At 42.2% G+C, this 27598-nt stretch overlaps 1 protein-coding gene across 1 annotated transcript in view; it reads left to right on the top strand.

The window, feature by feature from the left end:
- The window catches only part of LOC308073730 (partitioning defective 3 homolog B-like), a 381612-nt gene that overhangs the window by 164319 nt on the left and 189695 nt on the right, over nt 1-27598 (top strand). Inside the window, exons 12-16 of the mRNA XM_080412818.1 lie at nt 2873-3067; nt 6456-6614; nt 13399-13549; nt 20127-20235; nt 22476-22633. Of these exons, the coding sequence (XP_080268944.1) occupies nt 2873-3067; nt 6456-6614; nt 13399-13549; nt 20127-20235; nt 22476-22633 (772 nt within the window). The remainder of the gene's footprint in view (nt 1-2872; nt 3068-6455; nt 6615-13398; nt 13550-20126; nt 20236-22475; nt 22634-27598) is intronic.

The raw sequence follows: 27598 nt of genomic DNA, 5'->3' as shown, positions 1-27598 counted from the left end.
GCCAGGCTTTTATTTTTTAGGTAAACTAAACAATAAAAGCCTGGAGATCGAGGCTACTATATCAGTGGTGCTCAAACTTTTCGATGTCAAGGATCCCCAAAATTATATGTATTTGGCCACGGACCCCCATCCAAAATATGTTGTTCCAGGGACCCCCAGAAGCACAGATTTGAGTAAAAAAAAAACTCTTTAGAAATATATATATATATTCAAAGATTTGCACAAAATTAGCAGATCTACAAGCTCATTGTGCGGCACAAAATGACGTGCTATGAGCTTGTAGATCTGCTATTTGCAAAAATGACTCGGATGCTTTCCCGGTTTTAACGGGTTAAGGTACTGTAAGCATCCACCAAATGTTGGCGTATTTGAGGTTCTTTCCAAGGTCACAGGGCTTCCTATCAGGGCTGGACAGTCAGACGGGCGGGGGACCAAGTTTTCACTGCAGGGTTTTCTGCAGAGTAGAGGACTTTGTGTCGGCTTAAAGCTGTTAAACCTACAATCCCCACAGACAAACACTGTCTAAACCTGACACTGCTGACCCACACACACACGCACGCACGCACACAGGCAGGCACGCACGCACGCACACAAACACCCACACAAACACACGGGCAGAGATGCACAGACAGGCTTAGACTTTCTGCTACACATGCTGTATGTATACACACACACACGGATATAGAATTTTTACTACACGTTCAGACACACGAACGCACACTCCCTTGCATGTGCGCGCACACACACACACACACACACACACACACACACACACACACACACACACACACACACACACACACAGACACACACACACACACAGACACACACAGACTAATACACATATTCTGATGCACGCTGATGGACTTATGCACGAACAGTGATACCGACTTGGACTTTCTCATACCAAAATTCATTTTTGACATTTAGACTTGCTGACGTAAAAAATACGGTAAAAAATAAGTATGGGAAATAATGGAATATCAAATACTGAAAGAGGATGAACTGTGATCCGCCCCTGCAATTACAACCCACAATGCCTCACTTCCAGCAATAAAAGCTCAACTAGTCCACAAACTAATGATGTCAGCAGAGGTTATGTTGTTGATTATTATCTTTTGAATCTGTATAAATCCGGCCTTTACAGTCCACCTCTCCATCTGAGCTATTTTGTCTTCAAATACACTATTTCTAATAATTGATTATCTCTCTCTCTCTCTCTCTCTCTTTGCTGGGGCACGGAGCGCCCTTCTCACACACACACACACACACACACACACACACACACACACACACACACACACACACACACACACACACACACTCAACGGACTCATGTCCTTGGTGACGAGATGGTGGTTTTTGTTATCTTTTCAGGTTATTAAAGGACATTTCCTCTCATACAATTTTTTTTTTTTCCCCCTCTCTTGCTGTCCCCTGCTTTTCGCTTTCATCTCCCCCCCACCCATTTACTCGGCTCGCTCCCTCTCTCTCTCTCTCTCTCTCCATCTGCCTCTCTGCCTCTTTCAGGGTTTTTCTTCTGTATATCTGCCAATTACCTATCAAAAAAAGAAGTGCAGCTCATTTTAGCGCTAGTGCAGCGGAAAGAGAAAGCGATGGGAACATAAAAGCAGTACAAAGCAAAGGGACCGGGGTCTTGGATGATGGAATTGGTCAGTGGTAGCGCACAACCTCCAAGCTGACACCACTCTGAGACATTTTGCTCACAGAAGAATTCTCCCGCAAGAAGGTCACTGCACTTTGTGTCAAAATGGAGAGGCTTATACTTTTATATTTTTATTCAAATGTTTTGACCGCACTGCACTGTATGTCTTTTCCTCTTCCTCTCCATCACCCTCTACTCCCTCCTCCTGTCCTTCTCTCTTTAACATGCTCAGCCCTTCTACACATTTGCGGTCCTAATCTTCCTCCTCATCTGCCTCTCTCTCTCTTTGTCTTCTCTCTCTTTCCTCTCTCCACCTCCTCTCCATTCCCCCCTCCTCCCTCGTCTGTATCCATCACTGCCAGTGGTTGACAGAAACAGTACTGTACTTAAGAAAAAATGTTTGAGTGTCTGTACTTGAGTATTGATTTTAATTTAAATTTTTACTATACTTGAACGATAAATACTGTACTTTAGACTGCACTACATTTCTAGGAAGCCTCCCAACGGACCTACATTAACAATACCCTCTTAACTCATTGAGTGCCATTTACGTGTTTCACATGTTTTTACCGCTATGGCGCAACGTGCCAATGACGTGTTTGACGTGTTTTTGAAAAGAAAATTTTTAAACATGTTCAGAACCCAAGATATCATTATCTGAAGATTTGCAGCTCCATCCACTCCTTGTTTAACGTATAACTGAAAAAGGCTGTATCTCGCTTCCTAAGCACTTTTTTTTTACTTTGAAAAAAACTCTGGCACTGGGAAACATAATATAGAAATAATTCTTGTTTATTCGTTTTTGTTCTTTTACATACTCATAGGTAGTACAATTGAGTGCCAGAATTGCCAAACGTTTAAAAAATATATATATATCTGGCACTCAATGAGTTAAGTTGTGAAAATAGTCGATCTACAAGGTCACTATGTTGTGTAGTGACATGTTGTGAGCTTGTAGATATGCTATTTTCATGATTTCTGACCCCCCCCCCTCCCGTTTCATTTCTGAAATTATTTTGGAAAATGTCTTGATTTCAAAACAGCAATGCATTGAAAAAAAGAACATGTATACTTTGTAATTTGTGCTTTTTTAATACCTTTTAAAAGCAATACTCCAGTTCGTAAACTCGAGTACAACTTTGAGTGAGAGAAACTTTCACTTTGCTCACCATTGACCACCACTGCCTCCCTCTCTCTCTCTCTCAGAAGGAGGAGTTGACGCCGCGAGTGCCGGGCGTCCTTTCGGAGGATGGGAAGGAGCAGCTGATGTTCGAGGTGCCCCTCAACGACAGCGGCTCGGCCGGGCTGGGCGTCAGCCTCAAGGGCAACAAGTCCAGGGAGACGGGAGAGGACCTGGGGATCTTCATCAAGTCCATCATACACGGAGGAGCAGCCTATAAGGTCAGTGCGGTTCCCAAACTGGGGGTCGGGACCCCTGGGGATTAGCTTAAAGGGATAGTTCACCCCAAAAATTGCTTATTTTTTTTTGTTTTTGTCGCATTCCTAAGCCAATAATTTGATGATTGAGTTTCTGGTAGGAGACTCAATGGAGACTTTTTCAGTCTCCTACCAGAGAAACGCTGGTCATCAAATTATTGACTTGCGACAAAAACTAAAGAATCTCCATAAATTAAAGGCTACATGGGGTGAGTAATCGATAGAAAAAATGTCATTTTGGCGGTGAACTACCCCTTTAATGTGCAACATTGTTTTCTCACTCAACAGTAAACAAACCAACATACAGTATAAGTCCAAAGTTCCCTTTTTTTCTAATGCCAGAAATGTGCGGAAAGTTATGGTGCTGTTGCAGTGAGAAAAGGCCTCTAAAGCATTGTCTCCATCAGTATGTTGGCTCTGCTGCCCTTTGACCACATGCTGCTGACCTGCCCTGGTCCTGGGATAACCTCTCAACCCCTATAGCCTAGTCTCTCACACACACACACACACACACACACACACACACACACACACACACACACACACACACACACACACGAACAAGAGACAGCAGATGTGTGTCTGCATGCATGGACACTCACCAATAGAAACATGCACAGCTGACCTCTGCCCTTTGTTCTGTCATGGACAGATAGGCAGACACAGAGAGACAAGAGACATGCATGCATACAGTATATGCACACACACACACACACACACACACACACACACACACACACACACACACACACACCGTGAGAAACTCATCTTCCTTCCAGTGTTGAAAATAATCTCTCCAGATGGGGAGGTCAGACAGGTGTGTGTGTGTGTGTGTGTGCGCACACGTTTGTGTGTTTGTGTGGTAGTGACTATAAAGTGCTGTAGTCAGCAGTCTGGATTGTCTTCATAGACCCACAGGCTATTGAGAGCTACACAGGGGTGTGTGTGTGTGTGTGTCTCTCGATGGCTCCATGGCGAACGCTGTTACCAACAACAGAGATTCAGTTACACACTTGTTTTTTGTCCTCATGCTAAAAGAACACGCCTTAACTACATATTGGACAAACGTGAAAAGCTTTGAAAGGTGTGCATGTGCACACAAGTGTGCATGTACACACGCACGTGCAAACCACCCCTTCCTGCATAGATCTGAGTGGGCCTGTCTGCACACACACACACCTATATGCCTCATTCGTACTTGGTTGCTCGGCGTGTCACGCACTGAAATTAGCCGCTCTGCACGCGACCAATGCATTGTGCTGCACTGTGTTTTGAGCTGGTAGATCTGCTATTTTTCGGTTGCGAGACCCCGGCACGCAACCAAGTAAAAATCTGACATGTCAGTAAATATTGCCTAATGTATGCTTCGTCGGACGGAGGTATTGCGAACATAGCTGATCTACAAGCCCACAACGCGGCTCGAATGTGGCGCGTTTTGGGCTTGGAGATCGGCTAATTGGGTTTAACCCATTAAGACCTGGAACGCATCTGTGTCTCTTTAGATTTCTTTGGCTATTCAAAAATAGCAGATATATAAGCTCATAGCGCGGCACCGAGTGCCGCGCTATGAGCTTGTAGATCTGCTATTTTTGAAAAATCTTGAAAACGTTTTTTTTTTTTTTTTTCAAAAAACTGTTAGGATTTAGAAAACATTTTTAAGAATCGCCTCAGGTCTTATTTAAGGCTGATATGCTGTGGGCTGACAGTGGCCTGTCATGTTGCAACTTTAATGATTCAAACGTGGGTAAATTGATTCGTCTGGACACCAAGCTGTGAGATTATATTTTGAAATTCTAGTCTTGATTTTTGGTGGACATAACAGCTAAAGTGTGTCCTGCAACAAGCTTGCAGCTGAGAATGCCCCTTACCTTCAGGACATATTCCACCCCTATACGCCTCTTCCTGCACACTTTTGTTAGCTAACACAGGACATCTGTCCCTCTCCTCCCTATGACAGCCTGGTCAACACTCCTAAGTGTCCTTAGACTCTTCTCCCTCCTAGCTCCCCAGGCTGTGGAATAACCTCTGACCTCCCTGACTCTCAGTCAGGACTGCAGACTCCACCTCATCCCCCTGCACTCTCCATTTCCTGTATCACTTCTTGTTGCCTATTTTTATATAATATATTCTAGTTCTATGCAGATGCATGTTAGTTGCTTGTTCACATGTCACCAGTGGTGGTAAAAGTACTCAATTATTTTACTTTAGTAAAAGTAGTAATACCACATTATGAGAATACTCTGTTACAACTAGTAAAAGGCCTGTGTTCAAAATGTACAAAAGTGTACAAAATATACTTAAAGTACCAAAAGTAAAAATATCTACAAGCTCACAGTCGAGCTTGTAGATCGGCTATTTTCAAATAGCCTATGTATTAAATAGGGCTATATGGTTAATGCATGATTTATAATATAATAATTTATATATGCAAAGTAACTAGTAACTAAAGTTTTCAAATAATTGTAGTGGAGCAAAAGTACAATATTTGCCTCTGAGATGTAGTGGAGTAAAGTAAAAGCATAGACAATTGGAAATACTCCAGTAAAGTAAAAAATACCTCGAAATTGTACTTAAGTACAGTACTTGAGTAAATGTTCTTAGTTACTTTACACCACTGCACGTCACTTATGTTTAATTCATGTTTAGTTTTTTTGATGTTTACCTGGTATCCTAGTTACTGTACTTTGAAGCACTAAATTGATTTGATGGTTTCATGCGCTCTATTTACTCTGTCTTTTGTTGACGAGGGTTAGCAAGTAGCTCTGGATAAGAGCATCTGCTAAATGCCTTATTTGTAAAATTGTAAAAACGCCTCCATTTTGCCTTTTGTTAGTCTGTTCATTGTAGGCAAATTGGACATTTCGGTGTAATTTAAACCATTCAATCTGGGAACGCATCTACAAATGTCTTCTAAATCCAGTAAAACAGTTTTCTGGAAAAAAATACGTATGTTTCTACATCAGTGGTTCTCAAACTTGTGTCAAGGACCCCCAAAATTATATGTATTTGGCCGCTGACCCCCATCTGAAAATATTTTGTTCCAGGGCTTCCCGGAAGCAAAGATTTGAGTGAAAAACTTTCCCTTTAAAAATATATATATTCATAGATTTATACACATTTTCACGATTTTTCAAAAATAGCAGATCTACACGCTCATAGCGCGGCACACGCGCTATGAGCTTGTATATCTGCTATTTTTGAATAGCCAAAGTGTAAAATAATGGTTATAGATAAAATCTAAAATGACACGGATGCGTTCCCGCATTGAATGGGTTAACATGCAGGGTAACTATCATGCCAAAAACACAGCCATTACAACTGTGTGTGTGTGTGTGTGTGTGTGTGTGCGCAGGACGGGCGTCTGCGTGTCAACGACCAGCTGGTTGCGGTGAACGGAGAGTCGCTGCTGGGCCGCTCCAACCACGTCGCCATGGAAACGCTGCGTCGCTCCATGTCCCACGAGGGCAACCTGCGAGGGACAATTCAACTGGTGGTGCTGAGGCCCCTGCAGGTAAACACACACCCATGTACAGTACACACTATAAACCAGAGGTTCTCAAACTGTTTCATGTCAAGGACCCCCAAAAATGATATTTACATGTATTTGGCCGCGGACCCCCTCCCCCATCTGAAAATATGTTGTGCCAGGGACCCCCAGAATAGAAGATTTGTGTTAAAAAAAAAATATATATTCATACTTTTCCAAACATTTTCCAAATATTTCAAAAAATAGCAGATGTACAAGCCATTGAAGCCAACGTATAAATGGATAAAAGTGGTTAAAATGACTGTGATGCTATATTAACACATTTTGCTGAGGACCCCCTGGAAACCCCCTCCAAGGACCCCACTTTGAGACGTCGGGGTTCGGACAGGCTTTCCGAATGATATAGTTCAGAGAAAAAGTTCTGAGACCGCACATCCGAATAGTTCCATCACGGTCCCTTTCCGGAAGAAAAGTTCAGACGTCAGAATGAGTATGTATTGTCACTTTGTTCAGGGTGCTCACAATAGAGTTCCAGGACAACTCTGCACTCAGCTGTGTTATATTTCACAGAGAAGGTGAATGACTAGCACGCTTTCTCAACAACCTCCTCGAAGAGCTCGCCATAACTATGACATAAGAGAATAATGGCCACCCTATCTCTCTCTCTCTCTCTCTCTCCCTCTCTCTCTCTCTCTCTCTCTCTCTCTCTCTCTCTCTCTCTGTCTCTCTCTCTCTCCCCCTCTTTCTCTCCCTCTCTCTCTCTCCTCTCTCTCCTGTTCCAGTTTCTCCTCTTGCTGAATTATTAGTCCTTTTATTCACTCGTCTAGCAGAATAAACACCTGTCTGCTCTCTCTTATCTCTCTCTTTCTATCCACTCCGCTCAGCTCTCAAAAGGCTAGGTTAGAAAAGAGCATTCACACCTCAGCCCATTCAGCGTGTGTATCTTTGTGTGTATCTGGCATGTGTGTGTCCTTGACAGCGCTGTGAGTAGTAGTGATACGCAAGTTTACTGACAATAGGCCCTCGGCTGCGTTACAAACAGGCTCAAAGGCACCAACAGCAAAGGAGACACAGCCACCGTACTCAATAAACGCAACTCAAGGAATGTCTTTGTTAACACATAATCAACAGAATAACAGAAGAGGATATTGTGGAGAGTGGCAGCTAGTTTATCACTGGTGTAACTGTATGTGAGTGGATGTAATGGCATGTATGATGTAGAGCAGTGGTTCTCAAACATTTTCATTACAAGGACCCCCAAAATCTATTTGGCCGCGGACCCCCATCTCAAAATATGATGTTCCAGGGACCCCCAGAAGCACAGATCGGAGTAAAAAAATGTTGCTTTAAAATCTATATGTATTCAAAGATTTGCACCCATTTTCACGATTTTTCAAAAATAGCAGATCTACAAGCTCATAGTGCCGCGCTATGAGCTTGTAGATATGCTATTTTTGAATAGCCAAAGAAATCATAAAATGACACAGATGTGTTTCCGGTCTTAAAGGGTTAAACACCGGTCACCATTAGGGGTGTGCCGATACACTAATTTCACGATGCGATACACGATATTGGGCTCACGATATCGATACGATGCGATATATGGCACTTTTTTATTATGAAAATATATGGGGGGGAATAAAAGCTTATGAAAATGTATGGGGGGGAAAAAAAGCAAATGCAAACAAATACTTCTGTTTTTGCATTATTATTATTATTATTATTATTATTATTATTATTTTATTTTTTTTCCTAATTTTTATCCCACGATTTTTGTAACCCATATTTTTTCACCCAGTGCCAATTGCCTATGTAATCCTGGGCGCTACTCTCCCTCTGCCAGCCTAGGGAGACCCCAAGCTGAAGCTCATGCCTCCTTCAATGCATGAGGAGCAAGCAGGCCGCTTCTTATCACCTGACAAGGGGGAGGTTCCCTGGTTAGACGTAGCGTGTGGAAGGAACACGTTATTCCAACCAGTTCCTTTCCCCTCCATCAGGCGCCCTGGCTGACCAGGGGGAGACAGTATAGTGACCAGGATTACTGCATGTTTTTGTGAGGGTATTAACTACCCTAGGAGACACGGGGAGAACATGCATTATTATTATTGCAAAAAAATAAGCAAAAAAAAAAACGATACATATCGTCACGAAAACGTATCACGATATATCGCGGGACGATATATCGGCACACCCCTAGTCACCAGTGTTAGCCTTGTTGGACATAGCAACACAGATTCCAACACAAAACTACCTAGAGCACTCATACAATATCATATCAACACATTCGTCTACCAAGGCAGCAGCCTCCAGAGTGGTTTTAATCTTGTGTTCATTTCTAAAAGTAAAATAACAAAGAAGAGGTGGAACATTCATGGCCACAATACAGAATTTTTATTAAACCAACTTTTCGACCAGAGATCTTCCTCAGGGTAAAAAAAACAAAGAAGAAGACCTTTGGTCGGTTTAATAAACATTCTCTATCGTGGCAACGAGCGACCTCTTCTTTTTTACTTTAATCTTTTATACCGTGGTCAGCACCACCACAATATGGGTGTGTGTGCCCCTTCCTTTTGCTTGTCTGCCAATTCCGAAAGGAGCAATAAAAAAAGAAGCTCACACAGCGCATCAAAAGTGTTAATATCCAATGAAGCACACCCTCGAATTAAATGGGTGGTCATCTCTCTAGCAAAACTCCAAACGTATTGAGAAATTTTGCCAAAACCTAAAACAGTTATGTCTTTAACCAATTAAGCCCCTCATTTTTTGATTTGAGCTAAAAAGCATTATTTTACACTTTGGCTATTCAAAAATAGCAGATATACAAGCTCATAGCTATGAGCTTGTATATCTGCTATTTTTGAAAAATCGTGAAAATTTGTGCAAATCTTTGAATACATATTATTTTAAAGCGAACATTTTTAACTCAAATCTTTGCTTCTGGGGGGTCCCTGGAACAACATGTTTTGAGATGGGGGTCCGCGGCCCAAATACATATAATTTTGGGGGTCCTTGACATGAGGAATTTTGAGCACCACTGATATAGAAACATAAGTATTTTAGGATTTAGAAGACATTTGTAGAATCAGTCTCAGGTCTCAATGGGTTAAAACCACAGCTCTGACAATGCTTAGTGTGAAGTGCAAAAAGCTTGTGCTCGCTCACACAGGAAACAGAAGAGCATCCATACGTTTTTATTCTACTATGAGGGTGCCTGTAGTGTTGTATTTTTTTGGGGGGATATTTTTGGGGGTCTTTTTCTGCCTTTATTGATAGGAACAGTAGACTGACAGGAAATGGGGAGAGATATGGGGGGGGGGGGGGGGTTCAAAAGGAGCGAAGGTCGTCGGGATCGGGAATCGAATTCCTGGATTACCAGCCTAGGTGTCCAGGCAGTTACGCCAACCGTCCGGGCCACCCTGTAGGTTTTTGCATGTCTTTGTTGTATTTTGTTTGTGTGTGTGTGTGTGTGTGTGTGTGCGCGCGCGCGTGCTTGTTTGTGTACGTCCGTGTGCATGTGTGTGTGTGTGCTTGCTGGTGTCCGTGTGTGTGTCCGTGCCTGCCAGTCGGAGGGCATCCCAGGTCAATAGTTTGATGGTGAAAGCTGTTAGCGACATCAAAGTGTTGCGTTCACATTTCCTCTGTCCTCTTAAGAGAGGACAAGAATGGATGAAAGGATGGAGAGAGAGAAAGCAAGATTGACAAGAGACCATCTGCACTTTAAAAGCCTTTCTTTGGCTCCAATATGGATGCTTTTAGGGGGAGAAGAAATGGAACACTTTTATTCCTGTCCTTTTCTTTCTTTCTCTGTCGCTCCTCTCCTCCACCTCAGTGCCCCCTCGATCTATCATCTTAATTCCTCCCCCCCTCCCCTTTCTCTCTCTGTCTCTCTCTCACCCATTCTTTCCCAGCCAACTTTATTTAATCTCTATTTATTCCATTGCCCATTACCCTAATTTCGACTAGAATGTTTCAGTGAACTTGGTTCCTCAAAGCATCTTCAGGCTTAATCGTTCAGCATCCAGAGAGTTCAGAATGATAGCCTTGTTAAGCGGGTGGGATCCAATGATTTTGAGTTAACTTTTTAGGTCAGTACACATGGATACAAACTTCTCTAGTAAGCAACACAAAAAATGTATCATCCATTACAACAATGAACTTCTTAAGCTTTGACATTTGATAGCAAAAATAGACGATCTACAAACTCACAATGCATTGCATGCCGACAGGTTGTGAGATTGTAGATCGGCTGTTTTCGAACATTATTTGAAATGGAAATTAAGGTGTTGACAGTGCTGGAAAGTAACTAAGTACATTTACTTAAGTACTGTACTTAAGTACAATTTTGAGGTATTTTTTACTTTACTTGAGTATTTCCAATTTCCAATACTTTTACTTCTACTCCACTACATCTCGGATCCAAATATTGTACTTTTACTCCACTACATTTATTTGAAACTACTTTGTAGATTTTGATAATTATTACAAAACATTCATTAACCACTTCAGCCCTACATTTCGGCCATTTGAAAATAGCCGATCTACTAGCTCACAATGCGTCGCGATGCGACACAGTGTGAGCTTGTAGATCTGCTATTTTTTAAAGATTTTTTTACATTTATTTATTTTGTATTATTTATTATACAAACTTGAAATGGGACATTCATAATGCATAATGAGAACTTTTACTTTTGGTACTTTAAGTACATTTTGATGCCAATACTTTTGTACTTTTACTCAAGTAAATTTTCAATTCCTGAATTGTATTTCCATATTGCAGTATTGATACTTTTACTTAAGTAAAAAATGTGAGTACTTTTTCCACCACTGTGTTGATCATTTCTGCCTATGATGAAGAGCGGTTTACATTCAGAGAGCAAATCCGATTGAGCCACTTGTAGACACTGGCTAATGGGATGTGTCCCGTGAGAGAGGTGGAGCAGGGGGGGGGGAGAGCTCAGGGCCCCCCCTGAAGAGGGACGTGCCACAAGGAGGGCTTTGACAGATGCCGGGGGGTTAGGATGGTGCTCTGATGGGGGTTGACAGTAAGACGACAGCGTGCTTTCATTCGTACACAGTGGGCACAAGATGCTAAGATGGCTGCTTTATTGTCTTTATTGAGATAAGTTCACACACACACACACACACACACACACACACACACACACACACACACACACACACACACACACACACACCGATTCATTCGTACATACAAACAGGGAATGGAATCCCCTCTTTGTTTAATGATTAGTGGATGCTAAGCAGACCCTCCTCTCAAGAGGATTGTTGTCATTGATCGTCTCTCTCTCTCACACACACTCACACACGCACACACACACACACACACACAGAAAAAGAGAGAGAGTTATATACTACAGAGTGCTACAGGTCGTGGGAAACACGGTCCCCTCTTGTCTTTCACCTCTCTCTCTCTCTCGATTGTTTTCTATCTATCCTGTTACCTATTAGTACCAGTTAACGTGCTCTCTTTTTATGGCCTTCTCAGTTTCCTTCCTTCGCTCCTTCCTTCATATTTAATTTCCACGATCAATAGTGTTTTGTGTGTGTGTGTGTGTGTGTGTGTGTGTGTGTGTGTGTGTGTACACACACGCACGCGTGCGCGCGCGTGTGTGTGAGATGTGTATTTTCAATCAGATGACTGAACTGCTAAAAGCTGTTTTGGATCAGAGATGTTTCCTTTGTTTTCTGCCAGCACTGGATCAAGCAGAGACAGATACTGTACCAGATGAATCACAGGGAGCAGTAGCTGTCTCCTATACAGCCTGTCACCACCTGTACAATAGATGCTCTTCAACAAGTATTCACTTCACTTGACATTTTGGACAACTTCTGGCTTTTGGTTTTTTAGCCCCGCTAAGAAGCAGGGCTCTAAGGACGGCTGTTGTATATGTATGTCGGTCAGTCAGTATACAGTATATGCACCGCTGTGGTCCCAAACAAGGTATCTCCGGACCTAATACAAGTGGGGTCCGGGGACCCGCCCCCAGGGGTCCTTATAAGGGTGTCCCCAGGAAAATGTGTTAACTCATATAGTGCCAATGACGTCTTTTGACGGCCGTTTTCAGTGTGCCATTAGTGCCAATGACGTCTTTTGACGTCTCCTAAAAAAAAAAAATATTTTCAAAATAAAATTTTTAATTTTTTTTTTTTTTTTTTGGTTATTTTTTTTTCTTTTTAATCTCAAAGGAACTAGGAGAAAACGATTTTCAAAAAGTTAATTCTCCATCCACTTCAATGTTAAAAAAAAAACTGAGATTTTTTTTTCTCCGTTTGACCCAAAATGCCTTTGGCTATATGGATCAACTAGCTTGAAATAAGCCTGGCAGTGAATGAGTTAATAAAGCATCAGTTTAACCCATTAAAACCGGGAAAGTATCTGTCATTTTAGATTTTAGCGTTGGCTATAAAAAGCTCACAAGCTCTTCGTGCCGCACTGCGTGCTTGTACATCTGCTGTTTTTTGAACATTTTTGAAAAATCTTGAAAGGGTTTGAAAAAGGTTGTATAATTTCATTTTTTTTCTTTTTCTTATGGGGGTCTCTGGCACAAAACATTTTCAGATGGGGGTCCGCGGCCAAACATATCAATTTGGGGGTCCTTGGCACAAAAAAGTTTGAGAACTGATATAGAAGGTATTTGTAGAATCGGCCTCAGGTCTTTAATGCATGAAACGCAGATACATACAGTAATCTTCATCTGTTTATTTATCATTCGCGTAAATGTCAGAACTGAAATTGGTCGTGTTTGAACAGCGTTCTAACAGTGTTATATTTCCTCTCTGCTTAAAGGAACATGCTGTGTCTCCCAATCGCTCGTTTGACAGCTCCCACAGCCTCCCTGTGTCGGTCAGCCCAGCAAATGGACAGACGGGATTGGTCGGCCAGACCAACGGTCCCACCCATCCTCTCATGGTGACCAATAGCCTCTATGCATCTAACGGTGAGTTTTGTTGTGACCCCATCATAGAGTTAAAAAAATGTTGTTAAAATAATATGTTTTTCACACTTTTAGAGCATCTCTCTGATCATAATTTAGACATTATCAATAGATGCCAACAAAATATAATAAAAATAAAATACAAATGTGTGTATTTTTTTATTTTTAAAGTATTAATTCAAATCTAGATGACGGCCGGAAGGTGCCTTACAAACGTTCTCGTTTTAAACTTAAAAAACAGTACACTAAAATATGTATTTGAAAACATTTTAGGTGAGAAATAGCCAATGCGGTAACATACAGTAGACATTACCTCTCTCGCTCTCTCTCTCTGCCTCAAGTGACAGTGACACGAGGCAGTGTCATTTCACATTCCATAGCCGTCACCTAAGTACAGTATACAGGGTTTAAGTGGTTAAACCACATTCCTCTCATTATGGTGTCTTACTTGAATATGTACAGTACATGTATAAATAACCTTGACACACATGGTTGCAAGTAATTAGGGTGTAAATTGTCACACTCGGCAGTCGGCAACTGTTAACTATCAAAATGAGCTTGATCTGCTTCTCTGCACCGCGGCGTGTTTACAGTGTGTTCCGCTGGCCCCAGTAATTAGATCTGTATTTCTCATCCTCCCACCATTTTGAACGGCATCAAAGGTGCGGCGGATCATCGCGATGCATAAACAATGACGAAACAAAAAAACGAGCACCAACGCACATTCAAACGAAACAAAACGAGACTCTGCCGTCCCCGAGTGCAGCGTTGATTAGAGACCTTTTCTAAAGCTGTACTTATTTTTATTTTTCCCTTTTCATTTCCCCCCTCTCATGTGGTTCAAGGACGGTTGCTGCATTTGTATTACTGCCTGTTGTAAAGAGTTATTTAGGTCCTGTTTGTTTCACTATCTGTCTCTCTCTCTCTCACTCTTTTCCTCGCTGCCCCTCCCTATGCTATCGTTGTACGTGTGCTACGTGTGCGTGTGTGTTTACACGTGTGTGTGTGTGTGTGTGTGTGTGTGTGTGTGTGTGCGTTAGCCCTCCCCTTTGATATCACAGCTTGTCCATGTTTTCAAGGTTGCATCGCATGTGTGCTTTTGTACAGCGGCTGTGTGTGTGCATGTGTCACTGTGTCTTTCTGCTGTACATGTGCATGTGCGTGCGTATAGGCCTATTATGTGTATATTGGATGCATGTATAATATCATCGTTGGTGTCGGGTAGAAACCTTGTATCTCTATCGTCTCTGTCGGGTGGAAACCTCATATGTCCAAAACATAAATTTTTCAGGATTCAAATTGAAAAGTAGCAGATCTACAAGCTCCATACGCGGTGCATTTCGACGCGTTTCGACTTTTGATGATTTTGTGTAACGCTGTAGCATGATCAAGTACGGCGTTAATTTATATAGAGGTTTCTGCCCGACAGCAACGATGTACTATATAATATTGTTGGTGTCAGGTAGAAACCTCGTATCTCCAACCTTTTCGCGTTTTTTTAAATGAATGTTCTACTTCGTCATACTACAGTGTCACACAAATGTAGCAAGCAAGGAGCAGTTTTGGACACTGTGTGTTTTGCTATGTGTGAGTGTCTCTGCCTATGTGAATGTGTCTGTCTTCCTCTGTTTGTTTCTGTGCGTTTGGTGCACGTACCGTACGTACTGTACGTACGCGCGTGCTCATATCGTTGCTGATGTAGCGTTGGTTGGGTTTTTGTTGGCCAGTATTAAACAGTAGTTTGTTGTTTGTTTGTTTGGTCCCATTGAGGCTGGTAAACAGTCCTGACCTTGAATACACAGAGCTGTTCAAACTCACCCCAACTGGCACATTTGCATGCACGCTTGTGTGCGTGCGTGTGTGCGTGCGTGCGTGCGTGCGTGTGTGTGTGTGTGTGTGTTTGTTTTCCTGCTTACCATTTCCCTTCCCCTAATGAACTATTTCACATGCTGAATTGGCTTTCTATGGCATCGAGGTCAAAATTAAAATGAGGAAATCTGTTTCATCTCACACGGGTGTTTTTATTATCATTATTTTCTCTTCCACAAAAATAAATTGAGTCAATTTTTCAACATATGAATATGCAGATAAATTGTTTTCCTCTTTCTACTGCCTGTGTTAGACGGCGTGTTTTTCTCTATAAATTTCACCCGTCCCTCAATCTCCTCCCTCCCTCCCTCTCTCTCTCTCTCTCTCTCTCTCTCTCCACTTTTCATCCACCGCCTCTGTCTGTGTCTCTGTCTGTCTCCTTCTGTACCTCTAGAGACTTGATCAGCATTTAATGGTGAAACAGTGAAAACAAACAACAGAACAGCCAGTGTGTTTTAAGTGAATGCGCTGTGAGCTGCCCCCCCCCCACCCCTCTCAGAATCCATTGGAAACCCTCTCAGGGGGTCTTACTAGCCAAAATGCAAGCCCGCCACTGATGAGACGGAGGCAAATAATTTTTGATATCATTTGGTTTCCAGTACTTTCAAATGAACGACGTGTACCTGCTTTTGAGGTTCACTGTTGCCAGGAATAATAAAGAGCCTGTCTCCGTTCACCATTCCTGTTCAGAGATACGTCCAGCTGGCCTGCTTTATAACACTTCATGCATGTCATCGCTGCTGGGTGGAAAACCTTGTGTGTCCAAAACCGTTACTTTTCAGGAAATGGAGGGGGGGGGGGGACTAAAAGAGTGCGCACACACACACACACACACACACACACACACACACACACACACACACACACACACACACACACACACACACACACACACACACACACACACTCTGTGGGCTCCAGTTGCAGAACGCTACATTTGTGTGAAACTGTCATGCTGCGAACTATAAAATTGATAAGGTCTTAGTAATTGATTAATTCCTGAGGCCGATTCTACAAATGCCGTCTAAATCAGTAGTTCTCACTCTTTCAAAAATGTAAAAAAAATAGCAGATGTAGGCCTGGAGCGCTGGCGTAGCGGTTCAGGCATCTATAGCTCAATGTAGCCTGACAGCGCATCGCGGGTTCGAGTGTCAATGCCGATGGGCTTTGCTGCGACTGCCCATTTCCTTTCAGCCTACTGTCCTATCCATGAAGGCATACAATCCCAAAAAGAAATTTAAAAAAAAATCTAAAATGACATAGATACTTTCCCGGTTTGAATCGGTTAATTGATGAAAAAACATAAAAGGATGAAATATACAGATACAAGGTTTCTGTCCAGCAATGACGATGTGCAGGAAAATGATGAAGAGAGATAGAGAGGAGATGGGTTATGTACAGAGAGAGCGAGCGATTAATCTGATTAACCACTTAGGCCCTATTTTATACTTTGTCGTACAACAATGACGCGCAAAATAGCCTCGGATGGAAAAAGTATGTCCTCAAAGTATGACAACCCCTGATCTACACTATGACTCAATTTCTTATGTACGATTACCGGATTAGGGCAACAATTTAGTTCAATTAAATTTAAACCACGACATATTCTCCTATCAACGTCCCCTGGAGAGAAGCATTTAAAATAGCGGTCTGTGATCTAATTAGGTGATTAAAAAGCTATTATTTTGAAAATAAAGCTAAACTAAATGCCACAAGCCAAATACACATAGCAGGGTTGCCTAATATGTGACACAGTAAATAAACAATATATCTCTGCACTGTACACTCCAGCTAACTCAACCCACCTGTTCAGTGGCAAAAAAAAGAAAAAAGGAAATATCCTCAACAAACATCAACAGATGTCACCCTATACTTGAATATATTTGATGGTCTATGACATGAAAAAGTTTGGAAAACTCTTATCAGACCAAAACTGCTATTTATCTCTTATCCACGACAGATTGCTTCCTTACTGTGTGTGTGTGTGTGTGTGTGTGTGTGTGTGTGTGTGTGTGTGTGTGTGTCGATATAAATAAATAAGGCTGTGTTTGTGACAGCTGTGTTGATTAAGGGCCGTACAGACGAGGTGGGGTGAATAAGTAAAGAAGAGGAAAATAAATACATAAAAGTGATGAAAAGTGTGTGAGAAATGATTCATGGGACATTTGAGGGGAATGATAAATGACAGGCAAAATGTTAGATTGCACCAAGGGAGAGCATGAGAAAAATAGATTAGACAGAAGCTAGATTAGTAGAGACGGAGTGAGAGAGAGCGAGAGAGAGAGAGATGAGCAGAGGTGATATATTCAGAGGAAGAAACGTATGGACCTACTATATATTGTTTTCCTTTTTCCAACATCCTCCCTTTATCTTCACTAGGAGTCACAGACGGACACACCCTGGCATAATACACACACACACACACACACACACACACACACACACACACACACACAAGCACACACGCACGGGTTTGTGATGATTGGAAGTGCATGTAAATAGACAGAAGTACACACACAGTACTGTGGAAAATGTCATGCAATAATCCTAGTGTGTGTATGGCATTGTGCATTGTATGGCAGAGAGGTGATGACGGAACGTGTGTGTGTGTGTGTGTGTGTGTGTGTGTTTGTGAGATGTTTGAGGTGGTCAGCATTGATTTCCAGTCATGCTATACTGTCACAACTTTCTCACAAGGGTTTGTGTATAGCCTATGGAAGGCACAGTTACCGCATAGCTTATGAAAAATGACCTGCATATTGTACAAATCAAAATGCACACCATGTTGTTGACTCAGCCTTCCAGCGTTTCATTATAGATTTGTTCTCACTTTCGTCTGTGGTTAGGTTCAGGTCACTTAGGGTCATGGCTTAGTTATTGTCTCCGCCAGGCCGAAGGCGTGGCCGAGACTATGTTTACGCCCCTGTCCGTCGGTCCGTCCGTCCGTCTGATCCATCCGTCCGTCTGTCCATCCGTTTACAGCTAATCTCCGGCACAGTTGGCCCGATTCCAAACTTTGCTGGCCCACAATAAGCTATTTTGAGACCATGTCCGCATTTCATTTATACTGTATATATAATTTGAAAAAGGTTTACATACATTTTTAAGCTATATCTACCAATTTATACTTCAAATGCAATAATGTTGCCTGATTGAAAATAACTGATTGTGTTGTGTTTTTTAGTTGAAAGCCATTTGTCTACGTTCGGCCCTGCAGCTTTCACTCCTCTCTTTTCTGTTTATCCACTTTAATTTCTTCTCATCCATCTCTCTTCTGCTGCCTGTTTGTCTCTGTCAACAGGTATCTCTCTAGTTTTTTATTAATTTCCTCTGTTTCATTCACATAATCGTCTCTGTCTGGGAGAATCCTTGTAAGAAGAGCTTAACAAGAGCTTGTGACTAGTAAATAATAACTACTTTGGGTCCAATCATTTTTTCCATTTTCTGAAAAGTAACGTTTGTGGGAGTTACTAGGTTTCCACCCGACGGCGGTGATATCGCTCTCCCGCTTTGTCTATATCTCTTGTTTACTGTCCTTCCAGCATCACCTCTTATCTTCACCACAAAGCTTGTCCTCCATTAACTGAACTTGTTTGACCCTCTTCCCACCATCAATGAGTGCTTTACAAAGTAAGGGAGGGAGATGCAGATCAATAGAGTGAAATAGAACAGTTTGTGAACACAGGCACATCTATAATTAGTAGAGCCTGACCAATGCCAGATTGTTGGGTCTGATGCCAATCCTTATTTTGGAGATGTTTCCCAAACAGTGGGTCGAGGACCAATTTTTATAGTTCGCAAGTAGTCTCGCGTAGCCAGACAACTATTCCACAATCTCCGAATGCTATATACTAGAGTCTGGAACTCCCAAAATCCGAGAGAGAAAACTGGCACTTCCGTTCAAGAAAATATATTTTAAAATATATTTATATTGTATTTTTTTATTTCCATTTCTGCTAAGCAGATTTCCATAAAGAAATGGTTGTCGTGAGCTTGAAGATCGGCTATCTTAACTAGTTTGGGTCCCGGGGAGACATAAAATTTATCTTTTGGGTCTCGAGTTAAAAAGAGTAGGAACCACTGTCCCAGACCACGATTACCAATGTTTTGACCCATATTTTGGCAAAAAGTGCAAATTGTTCTAATCCCTCTAAAAAAAATATTGCTACTTTTTTATATTTGAGAACATTTAACCAAACTAAGCAAAAATAAATAAAAAATAAACATAAAAAATGTACAGTAAGTGGTGACTTTGGTGATTCCACTGAGCTTTATATGAACTAAAATAGGAACAAAATGATATCCCTGTCCATTCATTTCAATACATGCTGTGACTTGAAGAAAATCAAACTCAGGTGTTGCAAATACTGCTGATTAGAGATCAAAATGGCTGCTATAGTGTGTCTCTGTGTGTGTGTGTGCGTTATGGCTTCCGGTTTGGAGACGCTTTGCGCATTGCCTTCACGTGTGTGTGTGTGTATGTGTGTGATTGCATGTGTCGTGTGTGCGTGTTCGCCTATAATGACATGCCCAAAATAGGGACCTCAAGTTGGATGCGGTTACAAATAGGGACACACCGGCTGCAATAATTGCCGATACCGATGTCATCGAAAAAGTCAAATAATGGCCCGGTCTGGCCCCAATTCAGTATCTAGAATGCTTACATTATATCATAGCTGATTGGTGTTTTTTTTTTCTTCTCTCTACCTAGTGACCAATGGGAGTTACAATCACATGGATGAGGAAGAGGATGAGGAAGAACTGTCTCGACATGAAGCAGACTTCAGCAGCTCTAATCAGCACTCCTACCTGCAGCACAGGTGTGTGTGTGTGTGTGTGTGTGTGTGTGTGTGTGTGTGTGTGTGAGAGAGAGACGGCGACAATATATCGTCGCTGTCGGCCTGAAACCAAAAGGAAAATAAGAACCTGTGTTCCAATGTAGTTATTATTGAGTCACAAGCTCTTGTTAATACTTTTCATTGATTAAATATTTATAAAACCCACAGACACGCTTTGAACCTGGCGTCTGTATTCTGGGCATGTCATTATATAGGCAAATTTGTGTTTTTATTTCATGTATTTTCAGAACTCTTCTAAAACAGCAAACCTTGTAGTTCAGCTGTTTTTGAGCATGAACAATATTTGTTCTGCCCAACAGCGATGATACCATACTGTACAATTTTTTTTTTTTTTTACTTTAGCACAAAAAATAAAGTTCTGGAGTGCTCACTAGTCCAAAAAGTGTGATGAAGGTACATCCCACTCGTAGCCTCACAGCCGCCTTGTTTCAGGGTGAAGAAGGCTACGCGTGGGTTGAACTATATCCCTTCTTTCATGATGCTTTGTTTCTATAACATTTCCAATATGAAATAGCCACTCAATAAAGGCTTTTTGAACTTTCTTGCCAGAAGAGCACAGTGGATTTTTTTTTCTCTTTTGTTTTACTTTTTACTACACATTTTTTGATACTCCACTACATACCTGAGGCAAACATTGTACTTTTTACAGCACTGTGGTTCAACGCTGTTATTTTAAATGTGCTCTATACACAGGGCTGCCAAGTTTCAGGAAAATCTAGGAGTGAGACTTTAGTGTCAACACGTCTTATTCGTTTTTTCCCCTTTTATTTCCGTTTTTTATTACTTTAATTTGGTTAATTCGGCGGTTAATTTGGTACAAAAAAATGTAGGCCTACTCCATGAAGTGTGGATGTGTGGAAAAAAGGAAACGCATGGATGCATATTTATAGCAGAAAGAGCTTCACATTTAACTATAGCCCTACTTATTCAATTCTGAACCGATTCTTAAAATAAAAAATTCTCTATTAGCTGTGAAGGGTCTTCTTTCATGTGAATCAGTCATGATGATTGTTTCGCCATCAAACAATGTCAAGCAAAAAGGAAACGATGGCGGATCCTTCTTCTCTCCAATCCATCCTAGCCCTGAAACATGACTGTCATACCATGACAGTCATGGAACCGAAAGTTCCTGGTTTAAGATTGTTTTGACATTTACAACTCTCACAACGCTCAGATTTCAAATATAAAGTGCTTAGCCACGAGCCACGGATGTTACAAGTTTATCCGATCCGCGATAAGTACCCGTATTTCCCGTATTGTTCAATAAAAAGCATAATTTAATGCGATCGCCGGCCATTTTCTATAATTTTTTTGTAATGTATCAGAGTGCAATACACCTCCCAACCATTAGTGTCGCATAGTTGAAAGCATCTGAGAAAATTTGAAGAAAATGGCCGGCGATCGGATTAAAATGCTTTTTATTGAACAATACGGGAGATACGGGTACTTATCACGGGTCGGATCAACTTGTAACATCCGTGGCTCGTGGGTAAGCACTGTAAAGAAATCAAAAACCAGGAACTTTCGGTTCCATGATGCTTGTGACAGACGAGCGTCATGTCAACCATGGCTACAGTCCATCCCATCGATGCGCGGCGCACCTCCCCAAATGGAACCGTCGTCCTAAAACACCCTCGCCCCGGGTCTAATCCGGCGGCCACGGGCCGCGGAAAAAATGTGGCAGTGTGTTTTAGGACGAGCGTTCCGTTTTCCACTCGGTTGCTGTTTTTTTTATTTTTTTGCTGTGAGGGGGAAAAAAGCGTGTGAAATGGCAAGTGTGGCGTGAGGCGTGAGACGAGGTTAAATTGCGTGACTCTCAGACTTGGCAGCTCTGTCTATACATATAGTGGATGGGATTGAATTTTGACTTGATTGTTGAAATTATTTGAATAATTTAGTTGCTTTGCAGATTTAGATTATTATTACAAACATACATTAACCAGTTAAGCCCTATTTTATACTTTGGCTTTGTGATGCGTTGTAAGCATGTACAGTAGATTGACTATTTTCAAAAGATTGTTGACAAATCATGAAACATTTTGAGGAAAATTAAATGGAACATTCTGCCTAATGAGTAGTGTAAGTATACTTTGATGCCAATGCCACTTTTGTACTCATTGCTACTTTTACACAAGTACAAATGGAGTACTTCTTCCGCCACTGCCCAGTAGTGCATTGACTAATGGGATGTTGTTTTCCAGGGAGACCTCTCTGACCCCGAGCCCAGTGGGACTCCCCCATGCCAGCCCACAGTCAGTGACCCAGAGCCAGTCCCAGAACCAGAACCAGCGGCAGTACCAGCATGTCAAAGCCTCCAAGAGTATGGACCTGGGTACGACTCAGAGCCAACAGCACACTGGTGGGGAGACGTTTCTACGCGTGTACCGCCCACCCGCCCGGTGGCTGCATGGCTTCTCTCTACACACTTCTGGCACTTGCTAGCATGTTAGCATGTTGCTTAAAGCCACACGTGCAGACGGGTGTCAAGCCTTCAGGCTTATTGTGTATTGTACGGGCCACGTACAGATACACACACACATTCACGTCATGCATGATTTTCGGGGTTTGACTTGACTTCTATCCTAAACGTCTATTATCTTCTATACGCACGCACGCACGCACGCACACACACACACACCGTGTCATGCACCAGTTGAAATCCACACAGATGTATTCACAAATGCTCACGCGCACACACACACACACACACACACACACACACACACACACACACACACACACACCTATACTCACACATGTATATAGACATACCCGAGCACCCAACATCAACTACAATCGTGTCTACCTCAAATCAACTGGCATGTAAATACGAAAGTGTGCGTGCGTGCGTTTGCCCGTGTGTGCATGTTTTCTTACAACCATATGCAAGCGAGGCTGTTATTAATAAAACATAGGCCGGTAACATATATCTCTTTTGCCCATCATGAATAATTAAAGATTTAATATTATTTTCCCACCCTTTTTTTAATAGAAATGCCAACAAAATTCATACTTATACTGGTATTACCAGACAGTGGCGTACCCACTGTAGAGGCAGGGCAGGCGGTCGCCTGCCCAACTAAGATCTCGCCTCCCCTAGAAAACCCAAATAACCCGAAAAGGTGTCATGCGTGCTTAATGTCCTCAAAGAGTCACGCATCTAACAAGCTTTGAACTGGAGGGACAGCGAGTGCATTTTCCGGCAGCGGCAGCTGCCGCGGAGCTGCCGGCGGCGCCAGCTTTGGGAGTGTGCTGCGTTTGTGTAACGCAGTCCCCACCAATATAATTTACGATTCTGTGCCTATCGGTACATAACTCGGACGGCGCTTAGTCGACTAGCAGACCATCGGCCGGTCGTCGCGGGCACTCGCGCCTGGAAGCGCTCGCGCCTGGAGGCGCTCGGGCGCGACTCCTTGGCCTCAAGGTCTGCTGAGTCGGCGCGCCTCCGTCATGGTCCAAAACTATACTTTATCGGCGGAAAAAATAAGTTGACTGCCGCTCCTCCACCGGCAGTTCCGCGGCAGTTCCGCTGCTCCGCCGGCAGCTGCCGCTCCACCGCCGGCAGTCACTGCCGGCAGCTGCCGCTCCTCCACCGGCAGTTCCGCGGCAGTTCCGCGGCAGCTTTGCTCCACCGCCGGCAGTTACTCCCGGCAGCTGCCGCTCTTCCACCGGCAGTTCCACGGCAGTTCCGCTGCCGCAAAATGCACTCGCTCCTTCTGAACTGAGCAGATTGGACCTTCCGTTCCAGAGATAATGGCCAAAACATCTTGAAAACGACCACTTTCGCCGGTTTTCGATTGAGTTGAAATTTCTTTTTTGGGGGTAATAGTGGGGGTGCAAAAAAATAAATAAATGTAATTCCTGGGGACGCCACTGTTACCATAGACTGAGTATGAGAGAGAGGGAGAGAGAGTCGGGTGGACAGACAAGTACAGATGAAGAGTACAGAGAGTGAAAGGCATTTTCATGTTTGCCCTGTCCTGCAGTGATTCACTTTATTGTTGTCACACCTGGAATGGCTGCTGATGAGTCTGAACAGAGGGGTCATGTCAGTAAAAAACAGAGAGTGGCAAAAAAAAGACCATTCAAATGTAACATTTTCTTTTTACCGTACATGTTTGCATATTCCTGTACATACAATATCATCTCTGCCGGATGGAAACCTCATATGTCCAAAACGTTTAAGGATTCAAATAAAAAATCGTCAAAAGTAGCAGATCTACAAGCTCGAAAGGTGTCGCTTCACGCAGCGTCTCAAGCTTGTACATCTGCTACTTTTGATGCTTTTGTGTGACGCTGTAGTATGATCGATAGGGCGTAAATTTACGAAAAAACGTTAGAATATGGAGATAAGAGGTTTCTTCCCGACAGCGACTATATGTCACATGTAGATGGATAGAGATGGATTGAGATGCACTCGGTGCCGATCTGAAATCAGATTAATCTGAAAAGCATGTTCAGAGGTGGAGAAAATATGCATAGAAGAAGTGAATTTGAATAATGTGAACGCTACAGGGACACCTGGGACCCCACATGACGTGCCTGAGTCTGAAGTGTGAACCCACAGAAATGACACATAGCATCACATCTTCAACTATTAACCCTCAATGGTCACAGTAACTTTTAACTCTCTTATTATTCTGTCTCACACTCTGAACGAGAGAGATGCTTTATTTGGTAAACGTTGTATAGTCCCCCTCCTGTATTTGTAGCATTTTTTAGCTGCAAATACTGCACTATGCCTACCTGATGTTGATTCCTCTGTGTGTGTGTGTGTGTGTGTGTGTGTGTGTGTGTGTGTGTGTGTGTGTGTGTGTGTGTGTGTGTGTGTGTGTGGTGTGTGTGTGTGTGTGTGTGTGTGTGTGTGTGTGTGACTGACTGTGTGTGTTCGTGTATGTACTATACATGGATTGATGGGAGAGAAAAAAAAACGGCTTATTGTTTGAGATTCCATTTCCTCAGTCATCTTCTTAACACTGTCTCCATTATCAGTCCTGTGTGTGCGTACGTATGTACACACACACACACACACACACACACACCTGCAAGCACGCACTAATTGCGTGGATGACTCAATCCGTGCATAACATGTTTTAAATTGTATTTTCCAGGCCTGGGAAAGTTTTGGAAAATCATAAGTTTTTATTGTCATTTTAAAGAGACCCAAAATGATTACCGGTAATGTTGTTTATTATTATTCATTTTGAAATATGATTGCGGCAGCAAGCCAGAGACTTTGATTAGTGCTAGCGTGAGATTTCATTTTCTTTCCCCACTTTTCCACCAATACGTAGCAGTCATTTCACCACATGAACCCTGGGCTCCCCATTTTGGCCATGTCTTCAGGTTAGAATTCTCAAAAATGGCAGAGGCTTATTAATAATTTATACTTTGGTGTCGTGTGGCGAAAATAGCCGATCTACAAACTCCCAACGACTAAATCCTAAGGTTGATCGTTTTACTACCTGCTATTATTTGTTATTCTTCGAGTTGTAGCCATTATGTTTCCATTATTCTAGCAGTCATGGAAATTTGGCAAAACATTATACGAAAGCCACGGACAAATTGAGGAATTTAATTGGTAAAAGGAGTGGTAACCCTGTAGAGCGTGGATGAAAGACATTATTCTCTTCTTGGAAGTTGTATGACGGTACTCCAAATTCTATGGTGATGTCATCAGCTTTGGCACATAGTTCAAATCATCCACAAGCAGATGGTCTCTGGATGGTTTGAGTCCTGCCACGTTGTCCAAACTTTATCAGTGTCGTTGGGCAGGACAAAGCGTTGCCAGACTGGGAAATGTTACATTATTCTAGGCTTAAAAGTTCATTATGACTTTTCAGGATAAAAAAAAAAACAATACCAAAAGTAGCAGATCTATAAGCTCAAAACTTTCAAGCTTGTAGATCTGCTACTTTTGATTATTTTGTGTGACGCTGTAGTATGATCAAGAAGGGCGTTAATTGACTAAAAAACAACAGTTAAAATATGGAGATAAGAGGTTTCTGCCCGACAGCAATGACAGTTAGTGTAAGCAACAACCTTGTAAGACATGCCTACTTTTTCAATTAATCAAATAACCAAGAAACTCGAATTAACGTGAAAATATTCAAAAAGAAAATCTTATAATCGACGAAATCAATTAGTCTGATTAACCACTTGCCCTATGTTATACTTTGTTGCATAAAAATAACTTAAATAGCCGATCCACAAGGTCGCCAATCGTGTCGCGCGTTGTGAAGAGTGGAATGACTCCTGCAGTAAAGTTTGTGTGTGTGTGTGTGTCTCCCTGTCTGTGTGTATCAGTTGAATGTACCAAGACTAAATAAACCAAATGGTTAATTGCAGTGTGTGCTATACAAGGATCAAATACCATGCCATTTCCAGACGATGGAAATACAGTGGGTTTTATATTCTTTGAGCCCAAGGACCAAACTGAATAAATGTAGTCTCATTCTTGAAAGTCTCTGGCGCTCTAGTCATGTGGGCATCCTAGAGAAACAAGTCTGTGACCAACAGTCCCACCCAACAGTTCAACAAATATTGCGGCAGTAGGTTTTTGTCAACCCTTAGCCACACAAAGTCACCCCCCTCTCATTGAGCTCCAACTGTCCGACTCTGCATGTCTATGAATGACGCACGGCCAAATCTTGATAATGGTGTACAACTGCTTTATGCAGTGTGTGGGCATATGTTGGTCAAATGTAAATGCTAATAACCGCTTGTCCCATAAAACGTGTGCGTGCCGTGCTTGTGTGTTTGTGTGTGTGTGTGTGTGTGTGCTACCGTTTATCTGACCCTGTATTTGTGCGTGCGTGTGTGATATTAGTAGTGCTACATTACAGGTTTGAATAGCTTTTCAGGCCATGGGTCAGTTATGATTACATTTTATTTATTTAATTTGCTCTGATTTCATTTTCTGTCCACGACCCCATGAAATATTTAAGAGCTCATCATTCTGAGGTCCACCCACTGCTTTTTCCTTTGTTCACTTGTCTCTCCCTCTATTGCCTGTCTCTCTCTGTATGTTTCTCTCTCTCTGTCTGCTGTCTCTCTCTCCAGAGAGACAGCAGACAGTTTGTTTTGTTTGTTTCTGTATTTCTCCTCTGTCCTTTTGCTTTGTGTGTGTGTGTGTGTGTGTGTGTGTGTGTGTGTGTGTGTACTGTTATCTTTGTCAGAACCAAATATCCTCACATGGATAGGATGATAAGGAAAAATATGGAAAGTCAGGACATTTAGCTTGTTCTCACTTTCACTTTTTAGTTTTAGTTTTAGGACATAGGTTTAGGTTTTTGGATTAGAATTTGAGATAGGTTAAGATGGG

This window comes from Gymnoscopelus braueri, assembly GCF_963280865.1.
Source record: "Gymnoscopelus braueri genome assembly, chromosome: 18".
Taxonomy (NCBI): Eukaryota; Metazoa; Chordata; class Actinopteri; order Myctophiformes; family Myctophidae; genus Gymnoscopelus; species Gymnoscopelus braueri.
This window is presented reverse-complemented; position numbering and strand designations above follow the sequence as displayed.